The sequence below is a fragment of the Phalaenopsis equestris genome, unplaced genomic scaffold, assembly GCF_001263595.1.
Source record: "Phalaenopsis equestris unplaced genomic scaffold, ASM126359v1 Scaffold233547, whole genome shotgun sequence".
In the NCBI taxonomy this organism is placed as follows: Eukaryota; Viridiplantae; Streptophyta; class Magnoliopsida; order Asparagales; family Orchidaceae; genus Phalaenopsis; species Phalaenopsis equestris.
The window spans coordinates 38,946-62,833 of record NW_018251490.1 but is presented as its reverse complement, the minus strand read 5'-3'; the positions used below and the strand labels follow the sequence as shown (position 1 = coordinate 62,833).

At 34.4% G+C, this 23,888-nt stretch overlaps 1 protein-coding gene across 1 annotated transcript; it reads right to left on the bottom strand.

Moving 5' to 3' along the window:
• Positions 1 to 8,031: 8,031 nt before the first annotated feature.
• LOC110038693 (two-pore potassium channel 5-like) lies at positions 8,032 to 23,621 on the bottom strand. Its single transcript, XM_020743589.1, has 2 exons — positions 22,425 to 23,621; positions 8,032 to 8,234 (listed from the first exon to the last, which is right to left on the bottom strand). The coding sequence occupies exons 1-2, from the start codon at positions 23,384 to 23,386 to the stop codon at positions 8,099 to 8,101; spliced, it is 1,098 nt and encodes a 365-aa protein (XP_020599248.1). The 5' UTR covers positions 23,387 to 23,621; the 3' UTR covers positions 8,032 to 8,098.
• Between the last annotated feature and the right edge of the window lie 267 nt (positions 23,622 to 23,888).

Sequence of the window (23,888 nt, the reverse complement as noted above, 5' to 3'; positions counted from 1 at the left end):
AAAAAGTTTAAGACTTATAATATATCATACAATATTAATATAAAATTGTAGAAAGTCCTAAAAGATAATGTGAGGATTTACGTTGTACCAAAAAAACAACATCGACGTCCTATAGGTATGTTATTTAAATCTATCGAAGTTCTACATAAGCTCATCCTTTCGTCTTTGGTAGTTGTCTCGACCGTTGTCCGGAGATGAATCGTCAACCGACCACGTCGTCGTCTCGTTCCGAGACGAGGCGAGAGAGAAGAGAGAATAAAAGATAAAAGAATACCATGCCTTGAACGGCCTATCCTAGGGGATTGCACAAACATACAAAAAAGGTAGTAACTAAAGCATGAATATTAGTAAATGTATATAGTACAAAAAAGGACATATGAAGAGACCATGCTATAAGATGCAGTAAGAAAATGCATGAGACATGTAGCGAAGTACAGTACACTACAAAATAAAAAGAAATATGCAGAAAATAAAGTACGGAAATTAAATAAATAAAAGCGTACCTGATTAAATTCTGTTAAAACTCCAAAACAGATTGCAATTGTATGATATAAATGTGTTAGGTAAACATTTGCAGATTATAAAAGAAAAGTTAAATGGATAGCATATGAAAGTTTCAAGATGGGATATTAGATCTGAATTTGGGGATAGGCTCAGACTAGACCCCTTTTCTCTTTATCTCGATCCCACCGGCAGCTGATATATCAAGGTCAACCTATCAACATCAACTAGAGGCAACCAACGAATCACCCCTATAATCAAACAGTCTTAAACCCTATCATTTAGTGAATATGTGAATAGAGTAGCATCTGAACTCATCAAAGTGCAATGCACCTATACATGAAGTGTAGTATCTTAACTTATTAACATACAGTACATGCGTATATGAAAAGTAGTATCTGTCGTGCAGGGTGTGGTGTATGGATATAGTGTCTGTAATATAAAATGTGATATGGTGATATCTAGATCCATCAATTAAAGATGTGTGGTGTAAAAAAAATCTGTATGTGATGTGTAAGATGTATTATGTGATATATATCGAGTGATATCAAATGCATACATGTATTAGATAGGGTATGATATCTATAGTGTAATGTTGTATCTGTTCTTTTTGTAAGTGTAGTATTTGTGCGGTGTTTGTAGTATCTATTCTCTTTCTTTTTTGTAAGTGTAGTATCTGTGGAGTGTTTTCTGTTCTGTTTGGGATACCAATTCTCGAACCTTTTGAAAAAGGTTAGAGCTGTTAACGATCTAGGGGTGAAAGGGCATCGCACTAATTGAATATTGATTTTTTACTTTCAGCTATAAGAAGAGCTGATCAATGGTTCTTTAGCATCATTGCTTGTTACCCCTCATCTCGAACTAATAGGCCACCTCAATACTTCATATGCTCATCCGAAATTTTTTTTTTTATATTTCATATCAAGGAAATGTGAGAAGCAATCATTTAAGCCTTTCTATAACATCTATTTTCCACTTCTAAGTTCAAACTTTAAACCTATACATATGATCATTGCATGCTCTATCAATTTTCCAAGGAGAAATATGTTTTCATTACTCGGGATGCTAAAGCAACTATCCAAAACATCGAATAATCCTAATATATATTCAAATAAGAGCAGTTTTAAAAAAAAAATGAAAATGATTTTTTAATGTATATTCAAATAAAATAACAAGGGGAGCAAGGACTACATCATCTTAAACTAATTCTCAGAGCCAAAAGATAACTTTCAATATATGTTTGAATAAGACAGCAAGAGGCGCAAGAATTGCAACTCCAAAATTATTATTCCAGAACAAAAATAAATCTTCGAACAAAGGATAGAAAAGAGCATTAAAAAATGAGCTCCAAGTGTGTATTTTCAAACCATAAAAATGACTGTCAGCAAGTATTCGAACAAAGGATAGAAAAGAGCATTAAAAAATGAGCTCCAAGTGTGTATTTTCAAACCATAAAAATGACTGTCAGCAAGTATTCGAACAAAGGATAGAAAAGAGCATTAAAAAATGAGCTCCAAGTGTGTATTTTCAAACCATAAAAATGACTGTCAGCAAGTATTCGAACAAAAGACAACAAAGAGCATTAAAAAAACTGAGCCCCAAGTGTGTATTTTCAAACCATAAAAATGACTTCCAGCAGGTATTTGTATAAGGGTCAGCAAGAAGCATAAAAAAACGAGCCCTAACAGAGAGCAGAAACCAGAACCAACTCTAACAAAGAGCAGGAACCAGAAACCGAACCACAAAAGAGAGTAAGAACCAGAATCAAATTCCAGCAAGGAGCATGAATTGAAACCAAACCCAATACAGAGTCCAGGAACTAAAATCAAACCCCAAATAATTGTTCAAAGCTTGTATATAGATCTAAAAAAAAAATGTTTCAAATGGAGTGGCTAGAGGTACAAAATCAGCTCAAAAAAATATCGTCCAAAATCTGCATATAAACCTTTCACAAATATTTCGAATAGGGCAGCTAAAGGCACAAAAACATTGCTCTTAAATGAATTTCAAAGCCAAAATATCCTTCCCCAATTTATTTTTTAAAAAAAAAAGGCAGCAAAGGAAGTATATCCTTCCCCAATTTATTTTTTTTAAAAAAAAGGCAGCAAAGGAAGTTAAGAACTGTATCCCAAATATATTTCCCAAGCCATAAAAATGATTTCCATCATATATTTAAATAAAGGGCAGCAAAAAGAATCAAAACCCAAATTCCAAATGTACTTCCAAATCATTAAAATTTACTCAATGTTGGAGTTCAGATAAAGAGAATTACAAAAAATGTAATTGAACCTCCATATAAAGGCTAAATCAAATCCAACAAATGACCGAAAGGAATAGGCCATTACTAAGCTAAAACCAAGCCACCAAATGGCTATCTAGATCTTTAAATTTTTTTCAATATTGAAGTTCAAATGAAGGGAGCTATAAGAAACATAATTGAACTTTCACATAAGAGTTAGATCGAATCCAACAAACAACAAAAAGGAATAGGCCACCAAGAAGCCAAAACCGAGCCACCAAATGGCTATCCAAGTTATTAAAACTGATCTCAAGCATGTATTTAAACAAGAAACAGCAAAGAGAAACAAAATGAATTCCAAATGCATTTCTAGCAATATTCGAACAAAGGGGGCAGCAAGGAGAATAAAAAATCGAGCCCCAAATGACTATCCAAGTCATAAAAAATGTTTCCAATGTTGAAGTTCAAATAAAGATAGTTATAGAAAATGTAATTAAACTTCCACATAAGAGCTAGATCAAATCCAGCGAACAACCAAAAGGAATAGGCCACCAACAAGCCAAAACCGAGCCACCAAATGGCTATCCAAGTTATTAAAACTAATCTCAAGCATGTATTTAAACAAGAAACAACAAAGAAAAACAAAATGAATTCCAAATGCATTTCCAGTAATATTCAAACAAAGGGGGTAGCAAGGAGAATAAAAAACCGAGCCCCAAATGACTATCCAAGTCATTAAAAATGTTTCCAGTATTGATAAGTAAAGGCAACCATGGTATAGATATTCACGAAGAAACTTTACTTCTTCATCAAAGAGATGATCAAACTGAAGTATCATTTCTATTTGATCTATTCATTTCATAGTTCAGAGGAGATTATCACATAGACAACTAATCCAAAGATTAAACAACATTCTAGGAGTAAATGAAACATGACATTAACTCCTTGTTAACGCAAGAACGAGAAGAGTAAGAGAATCCTGAAATAGAAACTTCCAATAGAGAAAGAGCTCTCAACACTTTGTTTCTCCAAAATCTCCAAAGAAGAATCGCAGTGTGTAGAGAACATCAAAGTCTTCATAGTTGCGTTCTCTACCCCCAAACAATAAACTTCACTCTTCTCGTCACGAGGGCAAAATAGCCAGAGCAAACACGAGATTGAACTATCCTGACAATTTAGAATTAGGTCTAGAAAGAAATGTGTAGGTTCACTCTTCGGATTTGCAAGGGAAAGTCCGCGAAAGGCTCTTAACCCTACATTGGCTTCTTCTAGGCACAATAAAGAACTAACCTCGTATCTCTAACATCCATAACTAAAGGCTCTAGAAATGAAAATATGAGGGCTCAAAGAAGTTATACCTCTATGGTGGTTAGTCAAAGTATGACTTTGCTCTGGAAGAAGCTCTCCTTAACATAAGAGAAATAAAGAGACTCCCAAACTCTACACTCCTTCAAAGTAAGGAAGACGCTCTCCTTACTGGAGAGATGGTGGAGTTCATCAGAGATTTCTTTCTCTAAAGAAGGATGAAGCTCTCCTTCATTATAGGAGACGATGATAAGTTCACCGGAGTATGACCTTCTCCCAAGCTAAGATGATTGTTTCCTAGCCTTGAATCTTAGAAAGTTCATCAAAGAAGAAATAACTCACCAGAGTAGATGAATAATGGAGAAAATGAAGAGAATGAAGAAGAATTTGGAAGAAGAAACCAACTCCTTGCCCTTTTCCTTGAATAAGATGGAAATTCTCCTCCAAAGATCTTTGCTCCACACACTTTTTTCTCCAAGCTCCCAAGTGCTCTCTCCCCTTCAAGGAAAAGGACCTCTCCAAACTGAAATGAAATCACCATAAAATTGAAATGAGACTAGCCCAGCTTAAGCCTCAAGCCAACCGACCTTCCCTTTGATTTTTCCATATTTGGTTTGATTAAGCCTTTAGGAAACTTCTAAAATAAGTCAATAAGTGGTATAATTACCTTTCTTTTTGCCTCCCCCATGTGATCTTACCATGCCCAATGAGATCTCAAATTTCGGATGCATGATGGAAAGTGTCAGGGTAAAACTAGTTCCAATTTTTGGAAAAAAAATGTGTCCAGAAACTAGACTGGCGCCTAGAAATTGTGACCTTGGAGCCTAGACATTGTGCCCTGGTGCTAGGCTCCTAGCTCCTAGGCACCAGCAGGCTAGCACCTACTTTATGGATGCTCGATCAAAATATTTTTTAGGGCATATTGGAAACCTAGCACCTAATCTGGCACCTAGGCACCAATAGGCTAGCAACTACTTTCCTAAGGCTCGGGAAAATGCTCTGAAATGCAGTTTTTGGTGCCTAGGCGCCGATCTAGCCTGAAAACTTTAATTTTTTGTGCAGATCGTTCGACAAAGGGTTTCTTTGATTCATAAGCTATAAGGGATTGGGTATGACTAAAATATGGTCCCGTAACTTCAAAAAAAATGAGTATTTTGATTGGTCATTCATCAGGAAAAACATTGCCAATGGTTTTCCTAGGCCACGGTGCGAGTAGAATATTCCAAACGTTAATTTTTGCCAGGATGATCATAAAATTTTCCTAGGCCACGGTGCGAGTAGAATATTCCAAACCTTAATTTTTGTCAGGTCCTCATTGTTTGGGAAGCCACAAAAAATATCATATCACTAGAATACACCCCCATAACCCAAAAATGAACATTCTAGATGTTCCAAACTAGGATTTTTGGTGTCAGGGTAGAATCGGTCTGAACTCGACTTTTCTCAAAATGTACCTAGGAGATCTTAGCAATTAAGCTTGGCCTTAGAAAACTCTAGATTGATGAAGTTGTCTCTATTTTGTCTCTATTAATAAATCTTTGAAGCTTAAAAGTAAGTAAAATATGATGTCTAAAAGGTACTATATTATCTTCATTGCTATATCTTTGAACCTTAAGAATAAATTGACACAAATTAAGGTGGTGGAGACTAATTTATTAGTGAAAGGTTTAAAAATTAAAAGAGAACTGAAAAGATTCTAGATAATATTGAAGAACATAATTGTGCACACAACAAGGTGAAATAACAATGTGAAGATTTAGTAAAGTCTCAAAAATAAAATGTTTCAACTATATAGCTAAGTAATGATGAAAAGTGGAAAAAAAATATTATATCAAGTTATACGTAGCTATTTAAATATTTTGATTTTCTTTTATATCAAAAATAACATTTTTTTTTGTCACTAAGTTAACTAAATCAAATAACCAAGGAAATTACTTGGAATTACTTTATTTTTTTTGCCAAACCTAATAAAGAAGCCAAAAAAATTTAGATTTGAAAATGAAAGTACAATGTAAAGTTGGTTTGATCAAACATTCATAAAGAAAGATGTTATGATGCAGTTGTCGAAACCTTAACCTTTTTTTCAAAAGATATTGGTTACATTCATTTTGATGAGTTTTATGATATGTTAATAAATAAATTATTGTCTACTGCAATAAAATATGTTTATAAAAATGAGCAAAGATATTGAAAGATTTAGTAGTATTTAGCATGTGTCCTCCAACAGCATAATCTTACTTCTATTAAGGCTATCATTGTCCAATACTCGTTGAGCTTACACAAGTTATATGATTAAGGCTATCATGAGGAATTCAATAGGTGAGGAGACTTTTATTAATTAAAGAAACACATTCTTAATGAGAATCCATAAGCATTCTAGATCCATTTTTTTACTCATCAACTTTTTTTGTATTTGATAATTGCATAAGCAAATATAGATAAATGAAACATCTATTCGAATTTACTAAAAATTTGTAAATGTAATTAGAGCATCTTAGAAGGGGAGTGATACTCTTAAACTCATTCAACATGAAAAAAATATAATTACAACTTAAAATTGAAGAGTTAATATGTAGCAATGCTTGAATCAAAGGAAAAGCTTGGAATAACTTGGTGACACATTTTGGAATTCACATTTTCAACCTTCAATTCAAATCTTGAAAAATATATACTTTACTTGAAATTGTTAAAGAAGATCAGATTTAGTTAAAATTGGAGTTCTAATGAATGGAATAAAGTAATTTGATCTCATCTTCATAATGCTATAATGATTAACGTTTCAAGAAATTCAAGTAAATTATTACTCGTACATAAAGATGATCTAGACAGTGATAATAGAATAAAATTGATGCAACTATCCAGCAAAATATTATAAATGATGAGAGAGCATAGATGATATTTTTTTGAATGAAGTGTCTAATTTTTGTAGTCATTAAAATTGTTCTTAAACTTTACATTTAAAGCTCATTTACTTTCAATATAGAGAAATAAGGAAATAACAAACTTGTATCATTATTTTGTTAAGTTATTTTGCAATGTAGTTAAAATGCAACTTTTAAGAGTAGAATAATCATTTTCGGAAGCTAATATTGAGTTAGTTTTTTGTGTAATATGACTAAAACTAAAGGATACATTCTATGCTCTCAATGAAAAGAATTAATTTAACTTACACATCTATATCCAATAGATTTTTTAAGAATTGAGCACATGACTATTGAACATCAACCATCTTTTTATAGTACTCACATGCACACAAATATTAAATTCTTATCTCTAACAGGGATTGATGATCGTATAAATATAATTGAAAGAAAAATAATATCAACCACTAATTTATACGCTTATCATCTAAACGTCCACCCTACCAATTACTATCAATATAATGGAAAAGCTTTTCAGTGATGAGCATTGTCAAGCATTGACTGCATGGAAGCCTAATAACATATATTTAGAAATAAATATTAATTTAATTCTTAATAAATTATTTTGCAATATCAGCTATAAATACAAAATAGGTTAAAAAACTTATAATCAATTTAAACTCTTTAATAATAACAGTATTTTGAATTATGTATTCTCCATTTGTTTTTGTTAACATTATATATATAATATATATATTATAATGTAGTGTATCCCGGCCTATTAGTTGACATCCATGATATAAAATCCTTTAGGACGGGGGTTTAAATCCCCTCTTGCATAGTGAGCCTTAAGGAGATGGTACTCGAATTAGGGGTGGCTGGAGGCTCGTATAATAACTTCTAACCCTTTCTTTTAACATATATTATAATGAATTTCTCCACCCTCAAATATAGGTTGGTTCCACCCTGGTGACAAATGATTAATTTCTGTTTAAAATATAATATATTTTTTTAAGTATATGATAATTTTACTCCTTTGCTGCTAAGTTTGATTAAATTAAGCATTACCTGAAATAAAACTACAACTTAAAAAAAACAAGAAGGAAAAGGGCACGATATACGAACTTCCACGGCGAGGATGGGGCCAATGAAAATGCATTAGCACGAACATTTTTACATTTCCATCAACTTTTCACAATAAATCTGGGCGTATTATTTTGCCTGTATCGTTAGGATCAAGCTTGTTAAACTGATTAATGATCAGCAGTATATCTTTCTCTTCGATCATTCCAATCTCCTTCAACTTGTATATTACAAACTCTGATTTGCTGGAAACATAAAAGAGATCATTCAATATCTATCTAATTTTTTCCGAGTCAACAATAAAAAACAAATTAATTAAAAACGTGGGCACAAAAAAAAATGGCAAGTAAGGTTCACAGCAAAAGCTTTTCGCCGGACCTTTACATTAGCAGTCATCTACTTCAAGAGCAGAATAAACATTTCCGACGAGGCTTTCATGCATGGAGCTCTCAGTGGAAATTCAATAGTAGGAAACAATATACAGAGGGAATAGAGAAGCAAGATGACTTCCGCATGAAGAAGATCCGACATTTTCTCTAAAATGGGCAACTAAAATAGAAAGGATCAGCAAACAGCTCATCATAATCATCAACAAAAGTATAATAAAGAAAGCTAGAGAAGGCTCAAAGGTTTGGTTCTAGTGGATATTTCCTGTCCTTGCCTTGTCATAGGGACTTAATCTCCATTCCACTATGTGCTCCACCTATGCTGAATCTACTCCATTGTTTCATATAAGGCTGGAGATCCTTTATCTCTGCATATGAAGTTTCCTCCTGCCACCTCATTGACCTGCGTCTTCCAAGATGATAAGCCCTTTGCATTCAGTCAACCAATCCAAATTTTGGCTTCTTGCTTGGGTTCAAGCAAGTCATTTTCCAACATACTTCTAGGTGCAACAATAAGGCAGCTCATACTTGTGCCAAAATGGCCATAGATAGTGATATTATTTTGACTCATGTTAGTGACATAGATCCTGCTTTTTTTTTGCTTTGTAAGAGGATAGTTCTCTTTTTGTTAATGCCCGTAGGGTATAAGTTTCTACATCTTTTTGTAACATTATTGTTTTAATCTATTGCGAAATGCACAGTTTCAAGGAAGCCATTTCTCTTCAACTTATGATGACTTCCTCTCCCAGCCTAGCACCTTCAACAACATTTAACCTTCATCCCTCCACAAAGTCCTCAGATCATCCTTCGAGGTCCAAAAAAAGAAAAATCCACAGAAATCCCTTCCTCTTTACACAAAATTTATTTTTTTACTTGTCTAAACTCTAATTTTAACTTGCATTATGATAATCCGATTCTCGTTGCTAGACCCTCTTTCCCAGATCCCCCTCCCCTCACCCGATTAAATATCTAGCACTGACCCTGTCTATAGCGTCGACTTAAATTAGAAGGGTCTCCTTTTAGCTCAACTACCCTCGACTCAAGACATCGCTATCAACTATGTTAAAGGAAGAAGTCTCTAAACTTTAGAAATGCAGGGGGTTTGAAGGATTAGAAACTTAAAATTGATGGTTACATACTTGGTAAAAGGCCATAAGAGGGCCCTAAGGGAACCTTAATCTTTCTCTCTAAATGAAAGTATCTTTTATTTTTTAAGTCCATTTGCCAAGTTTATTCTGATCAAGCATACATGAATGTCGACTGTAATTACTATAGAGGCGGTAACAATAAGAGAAGATTACCTCAAGTCTTCGACTCCTCTCAGGATAAAATTATTACCTCACCAACTTTAGATTCCTAAACTATTAACAAATCCATGCTCACATTGGGTATGTCTATGCGCATGTTTCAATTTTTTCTCTCACGCCAGATGAAATCCTTGTTAATCATTTGATAGGAAAAAACATAAGTTTAAGGATTAGATTGACTAAAAACCTATTGCTTGTGTTAATTGCGACTCCATACCTCAATCCTCTATTCACATACATTTGCCCCAAACACATAAAATAGGCATATTAGTAAAAATTTGCTTCTCTTTGCTTTCTAGATCATGTTAGGGTAGATGATAACATCAGCACCCTAGAGGATACCCCCATTACATTATAGTCAAGTAGCCCATTGGACCCTTATAAGGTAAAGATTGGCACAAGGTCATTATGGAAAAATAGTTCAAGTAGCAAACCAAAAGATTAATGATGGACTTTGATGATTCTCCTCGGGGGCTCAAGATAAAAATGAACTTAGATTCAAGCTTGATCTAGCGAGCTTCTTAGCAAAATTTTGGCTTAACCCATACCTCTTCAAACAAACATACAATGACATGTTCATATAACAGACTAACAAAAATAGGCCAGCTTTAAAGTTTAAAATAACTAACTCAGAATACCAAAAAATAGTAAAGATTAAAGAAGTCTCTTTATATGTAAAGAAGGGTATGATAGATCTCATCTCCCCAAACTCAAATACACAAATTTTTAAAATTTGAACTTTCCTAAAACCTAAACTATTTTATATATTCACTAAATAGGGAAAATTTATCAAATTTGAATTATAGAATCTTCAAAAATATATATATTAAGAATGTGGACCTCAATATTGCTCAATAGCTTCTTCAAGAATTGCTCAAAAATATTCTTAGACAACTTCAATGTGCATATCAAAACAACTGCACCAGTAGAGTAGAAAAAGTAATGTTGATGGAGGTTACAAGTAGAGGATATATAATGAGTGAAAGCAATTAAAGCTTTGGTTGGTAAAGATCCAAACATAAAAAGTACTAATTTAAAAGAAACTAAATATAGAAGGTTGAGATAAACTAATTTAGGTTTTGGATTTCATTAGGCTAGGATTAATTTTTGTAGAGCATTCAAGGAGCTTAATCTGGTGCTTCAGTGGCTAGAGAGGGAGGCTAGGCGGAGGAATTTTGAGACAGCAAGAAAGTGTTGGCTTGTGCCTTATAGAAAAAGGAAGTCTAGGTTTTTGGAATGGAGAGAGAGGTCAGGCATTTCCTTTAGGGTTCATTGACATTGGCGATTTGGGAAGAGATAACTCTCTGAACGATCACAACAACAAGAACAACAACAAGCCTTTATCCCACTAAGTGGGGTTGGCTACATAAATCCTTTTCTCCGTTGCGACTTATTGTGTCTCATATTTTCATTAAATATTAATAGATTAAGATAATTTTTTATACAATATGCCCAAGTCTTTTTAGGTCTATCTATGCCTTTCTTAACATAAGTCGATTATAAAACATCTACTCTCCTAATCAGATCATCAAATGGTTGAAATTTAATGTGAGCAAATCATCTAAGACGACTCTGTGATCTTGTCCGCTACTAGAGCTACACTAACCCTACCATGGATGTATTCATTTTGCATTTTATCTATATTTGTCAAGCAACTCATCCACCTAAGCATACTCATCACAACAACACTTAACTTTTTTTTTATGCTTCTCTTTTAAAGGCCAACATTTTGCCCCCTAGAGCATTGAAGGTCTCACCACAATCTTATATAATTTCCCTTTATGTCTAAGCAGTGCTTTTCTATCACAAAACAGATCCAATGCATTCTTCCACTTCAACCAACAAACTTGAATTTTACTTATAACATCTCCATCTTTATCACCATCACTTTGAACAATAAACCCAAGATATTTAAAACATTTGCACCTTTTAATGATTCGATCACTCATAGTTACAACTCTCATGGATGATAGTAATAGTGTAAGAAGACTAATTTTATTGAATTTATTTTGAATTACTAAATTATCATGTCGTACTTTGAAGTTTGTAAACATTTTTTTTATTTTATACTTTGATGTTTGAATGCTAATAAGTTACTTCTTATTTTGAAGAATTCATTACTTTTATCATTTTAAAATATTAACAGGTCACATTCTAATCTATTAATAAGTTAAAATATTAATATTTATTTCTTACTATATACATTGAGCTTAATAAAATATATATTATTTTGTGTAATTTGTTGATTATGAGGCTTACGCCATAGAATGCCTCAAAGCTTAGGCATCTACATGTTGATAAGCAACACCTCAATATCCAACTACAAAATTTTAAACTTTGTGTAGGTGTGAAAGAATCATCTAAAGTGTGTGTATCTCAAGAGGCACTTTAGTATTACCCAATTATATGAAAAGCATGATAGACATGTAAACCCATAAGTAGGGAATGCTTTTTATATGAGGTATTTGGATCATTTAGGGGTCCAATTTCATTAAAATTGCAATCCATAGTGGTTGGAAAACCTAAGGCATCATCAAAATTGCTCCCCAAGGTGTTTAATGAACCTATGCCCTTAGGAGGAACATATAAATCAAGTAGTGGATTAGTTGTACAATATTCTTTAAATATGTGGAGCTAGACATAATCAATTCGAGTAGTTAATAGGGTAGAAGGCTAATTTTGGACAGCACTAGTCCTGTGTTGTGTAACCTAGAGTTCATTTGTTATTGGTTTGGCAAAGACCAGTTTGATGGTTTAACTATAATGCCTGAAGAAAAATATGTTTCTCCTATCATAATGGAATTTGACTATGTCAAGGGTTTTCCTAAGAAAATTTATTATGTTCATCAAATCAAATTTTATCTTAATAGTAATCTAATTGGATGGGGATTAGACATCTAGTGGTCATAGGCAAAAAGGTATACCAAGCATTCAAAGAATCAAAAAGAGGCTCAATCCAAAGGTTTAGCCTAACAAGTACACATAAATATACATTCATTGATCTCCTAATATTAATAACAAGTCTATATTTTTTATTATTTCGTATTTTATACAAATAAAAAGTTATTTTTCCTTCTCTAATCCCTAAAATCAAAATTTTAATCGGAAAACATCTTTTAATAACTAAAAGAGAATGGTTAAGCCCATCATTATAAATGATACGTTTTTAAGAGATCCTTAAAATCATAAGATATTGGGGCTTTCAACTCATCTAAGAGAATTTAAGCCTTATATTGGTGTTACATGTGCCTTTTTTACCGAACCTAAGACACATGAATTTCTTAGGATTTTTGAAAGGTGTTTTAGTTGGGAAATTAGGTTAGACAATACTACTAAAAAAATATATTGAAGGTCTATCAATAAACCTAAGTGTTGTCCACGTAAGTGGACGAACAATTATGTTCTGAATAAGGCATCATTTTTTTTATGGATTGCAATTAAAGAGTAGAGTGGAAGGCCTCTTCTAAGGTCTAGAGATCCAGAAATTCTATATCATGTTTGCAGATGGATTATGTGTTAAGATGAATCTATAATTTTTTCCCATTAAGTGTTAGTGTAGCTGGTTCGGGATAACAAGACCTTGAGAAAAGTCAAATATTTAATAACTTGTGTTTTTACTTGTTCTCAAATAAGGTCTTGGCTATGTAGGTCTATGTTTCTCATGGTACCAAGGGTACTATTTAGATTTTAATAGTATATCTAAATTATTTTTATTATTCAACCATCCTTTAACAAACAGATTAAAATAGTGTATTTTAACATAGTCTATTATAAAATTAGTAAAATAATGAATGTTTGTAAATTAAAAGACATCCATCAACATTTGTTAATTTGAGAATTGGTTTGGGTCATGGTCATCATAAAATTTGGGGACTTAAACCTTAAGTATAGAGCATGGCTTATTATGAGTCCTAAGATTATATTTATTGTTGATAGTTTGAAAAAGTAACTATTTATGAAATGTTTTTTCTCCAAGGGTATTATGTTGTATATGAGATAAATGTAATAAGTAGAGTTTATGACCATCTTCTAAAAAGGTCACCTTCAAGGCTTGCCATAATTATTTTCAAATCATCAACTAAAATTTGGAGGGTTTTTAATTTAGTTTCATTTGTTTTGTGGTACTTCTTAAATCGATCTACTAATATTAGTTTTTTTGGCAAGAAACAAACAAATATGTAGTAGTGTTTTTTAAAGAAATAATAAACATGTATGATCTAATGATACATGCATGTGTGTCTACGTGAGTGTGTAGACTTGAAATAGCCTAATAAAATATCATTCAAGTGAGATGGCGATATAGCGTTGGAAAGGGTGATCCAAGGCTTCAACTTGCTATTGGGGAAACAAAGAATGTTAGAAACTCTTGAGTGATTGGACAATTAACTTTAAGATGGTGATTGAGAAGGGTTAGATCATGGCAAACCCTAGAGCTCATATTGGGGATTTGGATCTAGGGTTTCCCATGATGAAAGATCAAGGGAGGTAACCATTTGGGAATATTAAAGTAGTATTTTAGATGTGATATAGAGTATTTAGTGAAGTTCCATATGCTTTGGGGGCCAAAAAATAGGTAAAATTTAAGACTGGGTGAAGGTAATCTAACTTTGACAAATTTAATAAACTTTGAAATATTATAATAGTCATGGGGGATTAAGGATGTATAAAGGGAATAGCTTTAGGATATTAAGGGAATGTGTGGAGGTTAAATTTGGTGTTGATGAGAGAGATCTAATGTTCTTTAAATGTGACTAAAATGGGAGAACCAATAATGGGTCAAAAAGAGCCGAAGTTTGGCTAACACCTCATAGAGGCAATTAAAAAAAAATTAGTTGTAAAGCTTCTGGAAAAACTTTGAGATTATACCAAAAAGGTATGAGAATATTTATAAAAATTATAAAATAAGTCAATAAATATAAGAAAGATAATGACTCTCTTAGCTCTAAATATTTCACACCCATTTTTCTTTATCGGGCATAAAATATCTTTCTTTCTTTCCTACATTACAATAATATTTAAACAAGTACATTTAAATTCTATAATTAAAAGTTAAATAGAAACTAAGAAAAGGGGTAAAATTAAATAAAAGCTAGAAAAGAAACAAATAATATGAGTACAATTACTCTAAGATTCTCTATCAACATTAGATTGTTAACTCAGGCTCCTTATAAAGCCCACAACTACTTAAATAACGAAAAAATAATTCCAAATTATTTTATAAAAAAAAAGATGAAAGGTTGAAAATTATCTTTTTTTTTTTTTTTTTGCCTATTTTTGAATTCCAGCTTTAATTTTACAATCTTTTCCTTTTCAGTGCTATATAATATTTATTAATACTTGTTTCATGAAGATAATAACTTGGCCCTTGATCCCATATCGAATATGAGATAGTGATCTTATAATGGGGCCTTCAAAATTAGCTTGATGCTCTACATCAACACCACTAAAGCTCATTTGAACTCTGATTTGAATAAAATTGAAGCGATTCTACACCAAATTTGTGCTTTGGCACATACACAACCAAAAAAATACATCTTAAATAACTTTATTATGCTTATGAAATATTTGCCGTAACATCGGAAAGCTTCTGGAAGTGAAAGGAATAGCATCTAGTGAAAATAAACCAACCTGGTAATTAAAAAACTGAAACTGCAAGCTTAGACATGATTTTCTTCAACACCACAACATTAGCAGTGGCATAGCTGCCAAAAAAGAAAGGAACATAGATAGAGCTACAACTAACTTTAAAAGGGCTTTATGTGAGCTCAAGCAGGTCCAAAACAGAAATCACTAAAAGCCAGAATTAATATTGTTCCAAACACATTAATATTAGCTATTCAGCAAACAAAGGAAATACACACCGTAACAGACTAATTAATGATGAATCACAAGCATATATTGAAAAATAAATATAAAAAAATTAGGTCATGACAGCTTGGTTGATTTTTGGGTTACAATGGTTTTAACTTCTTTTGAGCTGCAATCAATTAAAATTTTTTTATATCGTTTAAAAGCTAGTTTAACGATTTTGAAACTAATCACGATAATTTTTTATTGAATATCATACTATAAATTTTTCATATATATATATATAATTTTTTTTTTATAGTCGCCCAAGGGCTATTTTTTTTCAAATTGAAAAGATACATAGAGGTTGTATGAGAGGACCCAAAAAATGTGCCCTACCCATACGATACATCAGACACTAGCATCCTAAATGGATTAAACATAGATAAAACACAAAAAAATGACATAGATAAAACTTTAAAATTCAAAACTCGCAGAAAATAAGTTGCTTGTGACGAGTCAGCTTGGTCTTGCCTCTGCCTCTGGTTCTAAGAGCAGAGACAGCTAATAAATTGTTGAGTGTCGTTCCATTACCCGAAGTTACTAGAGTATCATCCATTAAGTTCTCAAGCTGGGGTGTGCCTCCATTCTTCTTTTTCTTTCTAGATGTGTATACCTGTCATTCTTCATCCGAGGACTAGCTCATCTGATCGATGTGGTCAACAAATTGTTGGGCATGTAGGAGAGAAGGAGCCCCCCTGACTAGCAGTAACAACATTTAACAACATTTTGATTCTGAAGAGGTGGTAAGCATGTCTCTTCAACACTTGATGCATCCTGGGGATGTGGAGCTTCAATACTATCCTGATTATCGGACCCAAGTACACCATCTGCCAATATATCAGGGAAGAACATAGACAGTATTGTCTTCGGTAGTGAGAGGGAGAGGTGGCATCGTGTTAACCTGTGTTTTAATAGTCTGTGGAATGCACTCAGGAGCGGAGGAGGGACAGGTATGAGGTGGGGCAGATCCAGAAGTGTTTTTACTCGAAGGTTTTAAATTCAGATGCAACTGGTAACATTGAGGAGTATGTCCAAACATACGGCAGTGGGTACAATAAAGTGGTATCTGTTCAAGTTCTGCTTGCTGTCAAAATTTTTGATGTTGTGTGTCAATCAATATTTCTCCCGGAAAAGGTAAAGTGATATCCCTTTCAATATCCAAAAAAATTTGTGCCTCTGTTATTCAAGATGTTTGATGGACTCGGGAACCCCTGACAGCACATTGCAAAATTTAGGGCTAGGTGTTACGGGGTAGTGATGCTTTACTATTTCGACAGTTCATTAGCAGCCTGATTGGGTGGCCTTTGATTGGTATGTAGAAATGCCAAATTGGTCAGTGAAGTTCTTTGTTGAATTAGAAAATTTGTTTGTTAAATGATTTGTTGGAGAACAACACCATGACATCATCAGTGATTTGGTCGTTGAGAAATAGACATAGGGAGACACCTAGTGAAGTGCATTCTAAGCTCGAGAAACCTTAACATGAAGTGCAAGCCCCAGCTCGAATAACAACATACGATAAGATCCCGTTAAAAAACATACATGGACCAATAGCTTTTATCCACAAAAGATTTACAATTAAAACCTTTAAGAAGCTACTCAGCAAGGCATGAAGTTTAAATGAAGAGCAAGGCATGAAGTTTAAATGAAGAGATCAAGTAGCTCAATTTCATGGAGAAACCTAACTATGATCATGCATAATTCATTCTAATTTCACAGTTTGCATAATTCAAAATAACTATGATCATAATTTCAATCTAATTAAAAATTCTCAAATCATTCATAATTCAGATGGGTCAAAAGACATCAACAACAATGATTCGAATAGTGACACCCCTATTTTGGAGTTTCAAGGGACATAGATAGTGATTGAGTTGGATTTATTGGATTCTGAAATGCCTGCGGAAGAACCTGCTAGTGTTACTTCTAAAACAGTCGCTCCATATTAAAATTAATATTCAGAATAAATAACATAAGTCAAATTGTGAAGTGGGAAAGTTCTACCTCTAAGAATGGCTCCAAAAGACAAAAAAATCAAGTGGCTATTCCAAAAGAGCAATTCTACTTGTACAAGACATACATTTCAAGAAGCATCCCGAGATGACACCTATGCCAGATAGGAAACCGAGTGCTTAATTGTTATCATTATTATGTGTGCGCTTGCATGCGAGTGCCCACACGTGCCCATAGACGGTTGTCGGAGCAAAAAAAATTTGAATTTTTTATTTATTAGTGCCAAAATTCCAAATTTTGGCCAATAGATAGTGTCATTAGGAGAGGCACAAACTATACCTCTTCTCCAGAGGTATGAGTCTCTTTCACATTACAACCTCGTCTTTTGTGTTGTTGTTACTCAACTTTTTAGGCGATTTTTATCGCATATTTTGGGCTATTATTGACCTCCTTTTGTGTTGTTTGCTGCCATCTTTTAGGCTATTATTGCCCCATCGTTTGGGTTGTTCTTGCCTCTCCTTTCAAGCTGTTTTTGTCATATCTTTTTGGTTGTTCTTGCCCCTTGTTTAGGAGTTGTTGCCCAATCTTTTGGGCTATTATTGCCTCGCCTTTTGGGATGTTGTTGTCTTGACTTTTGGGTAGTTTATACATCGTCTTTTTAGATGTTGCTTAATATAAGAATGTTGATTTCTTATAATTTTCTCTAGAAAAAAAATTATTATAAGTCTTGAAAAGAATCCCATATATTTCAATTAAGATATTGCCCCCTAGTTGGAACATAGTAATAACGAACTCTTCTGAGGCTTATACCTTCTGAGATTCTTATGCAAATGTTTAGCTTCTTGAGTAAATAAAACCTTCAGAGGCTTATACCACTTTGAAATTTTTTAAGTGTGCATGTTTCTAATGAGATTTATAGCATTCTGAGATTTTTTAGTGCGCACTTGTACTTTTTAAGGCTTATAATTTTCAAAATTTTTCAAATATACCAATAGCTTATGAGACCCATAGCATTCTGACATTTTTTAGGGTACATATTTTCTGAGGCTTATTGTTGTCTGAGATTTTTTAGTGTACATGTACTTTCTAAGGCTTATAAATTTATGATATTTTGAGTATATATGTATCTTCTTAGACTTAATGTATTTTAAGATTTTTTGAGTGGAGATCCTATCAACCACTTGCTCTCATAGAATTTTGTTAATAAGGAACTTATCCACTACTAGCATTTTATTGAGATTACTTAATAGGTGCCTTCTCTGAAGGATATGCATTTTGCATTAAATATAAAAAAGAGTACAAAAAGTACAAAAAAACAAGTCCTCGGACATGTGCACAAGAGGTCCTATCATCGCCGGGGATAGTAGCTCCAACTATTCAGAGACCGTATCAAAAGAAAAACTAAGAGTAAGAGCCTTTTAGGAACAAAAGTTCTGTTGAGCTCCCTGGAAACAAAATGAAAAAGAACTTGTTTAAAATAAGTAATGAAAGCCAAAGAGTAGCCAAGCGTCTGGTTGTCTATCCATGTCTTCTTAATCATCAATTGTCTCATAAAATCCAACACATTGCTATTATCCCCTTCAACAATATGGCCATTTACTTCCCACATCCAAGGTTCGAACATGTGTTTGATGGCAAGAATGTCTTGTAACTCCACCGCTCTGCTATCTGAATGCGTCATGTGATGTCCCATAGCCGAAATCAACATACTAATTTCATCAAAAAGAACAACACTAGTACCGGACCAATGATCACGACAAAGAGCACCATCTACATTAACATTTAACCAACCCGGTGTCTTCCAGGAGTATGAGTGGAGGCCTTATCTATAACAAATCTCGAATGCTATAAAATATTTCCATCGCTATAAAATTTTTTCTAGTGAGGATTGTGTCCACCACTAGTTTCTCATCATGACTACCGAATGTGTGTATCTTCCAAGGTATAAGTGGAAATTGTGTCTGTCGTTTTCCCTTAACAGATTATTCTAGAGAAGATTGTAGCTACTAGCTTCCATCAAGAGTACCTCATGAGCATGTTTTCTAGAGATATAAATGGAAACTGTGTATGTGACTTGCCTTCAAGGGTTCCTTCTAGTGAGGATAATGTCCACTACTAGCTTCACATTTAGACTATCTCATGAGCGTATTTTTCAGAAGTATAAATGGAGACTGTGTCCCCAACTTTCCTTCAAGGAGTTTTATAATAAGCAACATGATTTATTAAAAAATTATCTAATAATAAAAAAAATTCATTGATAAAAAGTTAATTTTATGATAATTTTTGTCATTAAAAATAAAAACAAAAAAGAAATTCTTCTAAGAAAAAAAAACTAGAAACTTTTAAGTTAAGAGTAGCAAATCTGTTGCAAAGGTAAGTTAAGTTGTAAGTGTACTCTTTATTCAATAATTCCGATACTTTTCTTCTTATCTTTCTTACCTTGCTACTGTATGTAATGATCCATGTGACATTAACCTATCAAACATTCGCATTTATTATTTAAATGAAGCATCTTTCTGTTGAATGCCCTTTTAAACAGTAAAAATAATAATATTGAGATTGATCCCCATTGTTTAGATTTTTAAATGCTTTTAGCCACTAAAGGCATTCAGAATTTTGAATTTTCATTAAAATATTACTTCTTGACAGTGGAGTATGAATGGATGTCTTTGATCGATATCATTTTTCATTTGTTAACTTTGTTTTCTTCCATTTAAGGTTTGTGTAATTTCTCCAAGAGTGTATTTATGTTTGATAGATGATTGTTCAAATTGTATTCAACGTGCATGAATAGCTTCATTAGTAGGGTGATTTGGGCCTCAACGCGATGTATGAGGTTATCATAGGAGCGAACAGTCTCCAGCTATAATGATGAGTAAAAGGGCCTAGAACGTAACCCTCCTACAAAAATGAAAATTAATAATTTGGGATCCACTCTGGAAATTTGACAAGCCTTAGTAGATAATCTTTAAAATTATTTTTTAAATAATTATATCCTTAACTTTGAAGAATTTCAGAAAGATGAGAGGGTTGTTTGATATTTCTTTGATTTGTTGTAAATTGTTTCACAAAAAGTCTGTTAAGTTCATCGTAACTATGTATGCGTCTGACCTTTAAGGGCGGTAGGAAAAACTTGATAGAGTAGTGCATCAGCAGCTTATTATATATAATGGTTCTATAAAGATCAATGTATTCATATGGACCAGAGGGTCCAATTATAAGAGTTAATGCTTGGGAGCTTGAATTCTACTAGAATAGTTGAATTGGTTGTTAGAGGATCATATCAACCAAAAGGCAAATACTCCTGTGAACTACGAGTATGAAAATAACTTGTCTCTCTTAAAAAAGAATCTTGAATCACACGTCATAGCTCATCAGGAATTACATCAAGTAGTTGAGCTAAATTCTCCAAGTGCTAGAGGGTTGCAATTAGTTAGGGTGTACAAGATGGATTTGTGAAATTAGCAATAACAAGGAAAACAACTTCCCGACCTAGTTGGGGAAGGACTGTAGTATGAGGAGGGGTTGCCGATGGAGCATCCTCTATATGAAGATCTCAAATTAAAGTTTGGTTTTAAGGTAGATGAAACTTACGTGTGTTATGACTGGTTGTTGAGTTTCACGTAAAAATTGAAGAATCTCATTTTGAAATTCCTCCACTCTCTGTATGCTAGCCTCAAAGGGCAAAGAAATGTCATCTTCACCAGCAGGGTGATTTGTATTGTTGGAAGACGGAGCAGAGGCTTTGAATCCCGGACTCCGGACTCCGGACTCCGGACTCCGAAAGTATATTTAGAAATGGCAGGTGTTAGATCGAGAAACTCGTGTGATGCGCTTGTTAGCCATAGAAGAAGTGTAGATTTCTATTCACATGACTTCATTTCCCACTGACTGCGTCAAAGTGTGGCGTGCTAAAAAATTCAGGGCAACAGAGTGATAAATTAATGTCTTAGCGTTGAACGAAAATCAAACACACAGGTAATTAAAGTGCAGTAGGAGAAGACACTATGATTTTTTACATGAAAAAACCAGAAAAAGAAAAAAACACGAGACATAACCTAGTTAAAATAATCCACTATAAGTGTGTAATAATAAAAATACATGATTTTGTCACAACTAGAAGAGCAAGGTTACAATTTTGAACCAGTTATAATGCTTATCCATATACCACGTATGGAAAATTTCAAAAGTCTGGAAAAATTTGTTGAATCTTCAACACAGAGTTATACGTTACAACCATATTTTTTATACAACATTACAAGTAGGGGGCGGCTAATGGAGGCGAGCAGCATAGCTAGCGAGCAACGATTGGGAATACGGAGGTCGAAAATTATCGTTGAGTCTTTAGTATAGAGCAGCGTTAGAATTCTACCCTACAAGTGAGGAAGGGGGTGGTCTTATACCCTTTGGGAGAGTAGCATTTTGGTTCTTTGACAAATAACTCCCATAATCACTTAATTGGATGTCTTATATTGATCCCCCTTGATCACAAGAGAATTGTTAATGATTTAAAGGCTTTAATGACCTCAAAATCAAACAAGTTTAGGTTTGTTGGATTTCTTTCGTCAAGATGGTCGATTTGATAATAAGTATGTCAAATATGAAGTTTATTTTACTATTCAGTTAATGATCTGAGGCCTCCTAATGTGTTTTAATGAATAGATCTAGAACTAATTTTGGTATCATCATGTTCATCTTGTCGAGATACTCAGTTTTACTATAAACTTACAGAAGATGACCTTTAATTTAAATATAAAATATTTTTTATTTAAAAATATCTCAAATAGCACGTCAAATGACAAATTTCTTGAGGAAGCATCAATATGAATAAAGAATTGACGAGTTCTCAATAACCAAACTAATGGCCAAGCAAAATATTAAAATTAAAATAAAAAATAAAATATTAAATAGAAAGAAGAAAAACAAAAGAAACTCGTACCTGATGAATCCATTATGATTGATATCAGCAGCAATCAAGTCCTCCACCGTCAAGCCCTTCTGTAGCACCAACTTTGCGATTCTTCGGTTCCTCCTGTCGATTCTGGCCTCCACCAAATACAAGAAAGCCCTCGCCACTGCCAGGGTCGAGACTAGAAGCCAGAAGGAAGCAAAAACCCTCCCCTTCAAAGTCCTGAACGCTCTATCTCCATAACCCACTGTTGTCACCGACATCACCGCCAAATAAAACGAATCAATCAAATCCAAATGCTCTACCCAGTGCAGCGCCACCGTCCCCATCCCAACACACAGAACTACTACCCCGACCGCTATCCCCACCTTCATCCGAATCCTCATTCGCCCCTTCTCGGCGTCGAAAGCATAGGCAACCTCGCCACGTGCGCCAGCGGCTAGAATGAGGCTCTCTTGGAGATCGAGGAGATAGGATACGGCAGCAGAGAGGAGCACGTCGAGGATGCCGAAGCCGACGAGGACGAAAATGCACGAGATGGCTTTCGTCATCGGGGTGAGGGGAGCGATGTCGCCGTAGCCGATGGTGCAGAGAGTGACGATGCAGAAGTAGAGGGCGTCGACAGTGGGATGAGTTTCTGTACCAGAGTAGCCGTCGGAATTGGTAGAATAGATGAGCACGCCAAGAGACAGGTAAAGAAGGAGTAAAGCGGCAGCGTATTTGAGGACAGCAATGGAGGGGCCGAACCTCGGCTGCTTCTTGGAGTAAGCATCGTTGACTTCAGAGCATGGGTTTCGCAGGCTGTCCATGGTCGGAGCGGTCTTGGAGCGGTTAAGCATAGATTTCCGGCCTGCGAAATGCGCCGGTGACTTCGATGAGCAGGAGGCGGCGGCGCCGTTGCCTCCGTCGGCATCGTCGGTTCCGGGGTGGCTGTCTTCGATCTCGGAGCTCGAGGGTTGGGAAAACAGAACAAGCTGGTCTTCCTCGTCCATCTCACAGGTAACAAGGGTAACAGCTAACCACCGCAGCTGGCTTCAGATACAAGAGAAGAGGAGAAGATTGGGTGGTCGAGACATTTTTCATTTCTTGTAAAGGCATCAGGTTTCGGGCAACGCAAGCCAGAGTGAAATAAATGCACGATGACGTTGATTGGAGGGAACAGTTTGTTTAACGTGTGCCCTATAAAAATGCAGGATGCTTGGATCGGCTGCACACGGAAACCATTCAATAATTAGTAGGGAGGGTTGCCTTTCGCGATCGGCGACACTCCCGAACGGGAGCTGGTGAGGCGGCGTTATCGGCTGCACACGGAAACCATTCAATAATTAGTAGTGAGGCCTGTGGAAATCTGGTTGCCTTTCGCGATCGGCGCGACGCCCGAACGGGAGCTGGTGAGGCGGCGTTAAAGCCACCATGCATGTGGGTGGCGAAAAACATGATATATAAAATTCATTATTAATTAATTAGCATTTAGAAAAAAATTTAATTGTGACA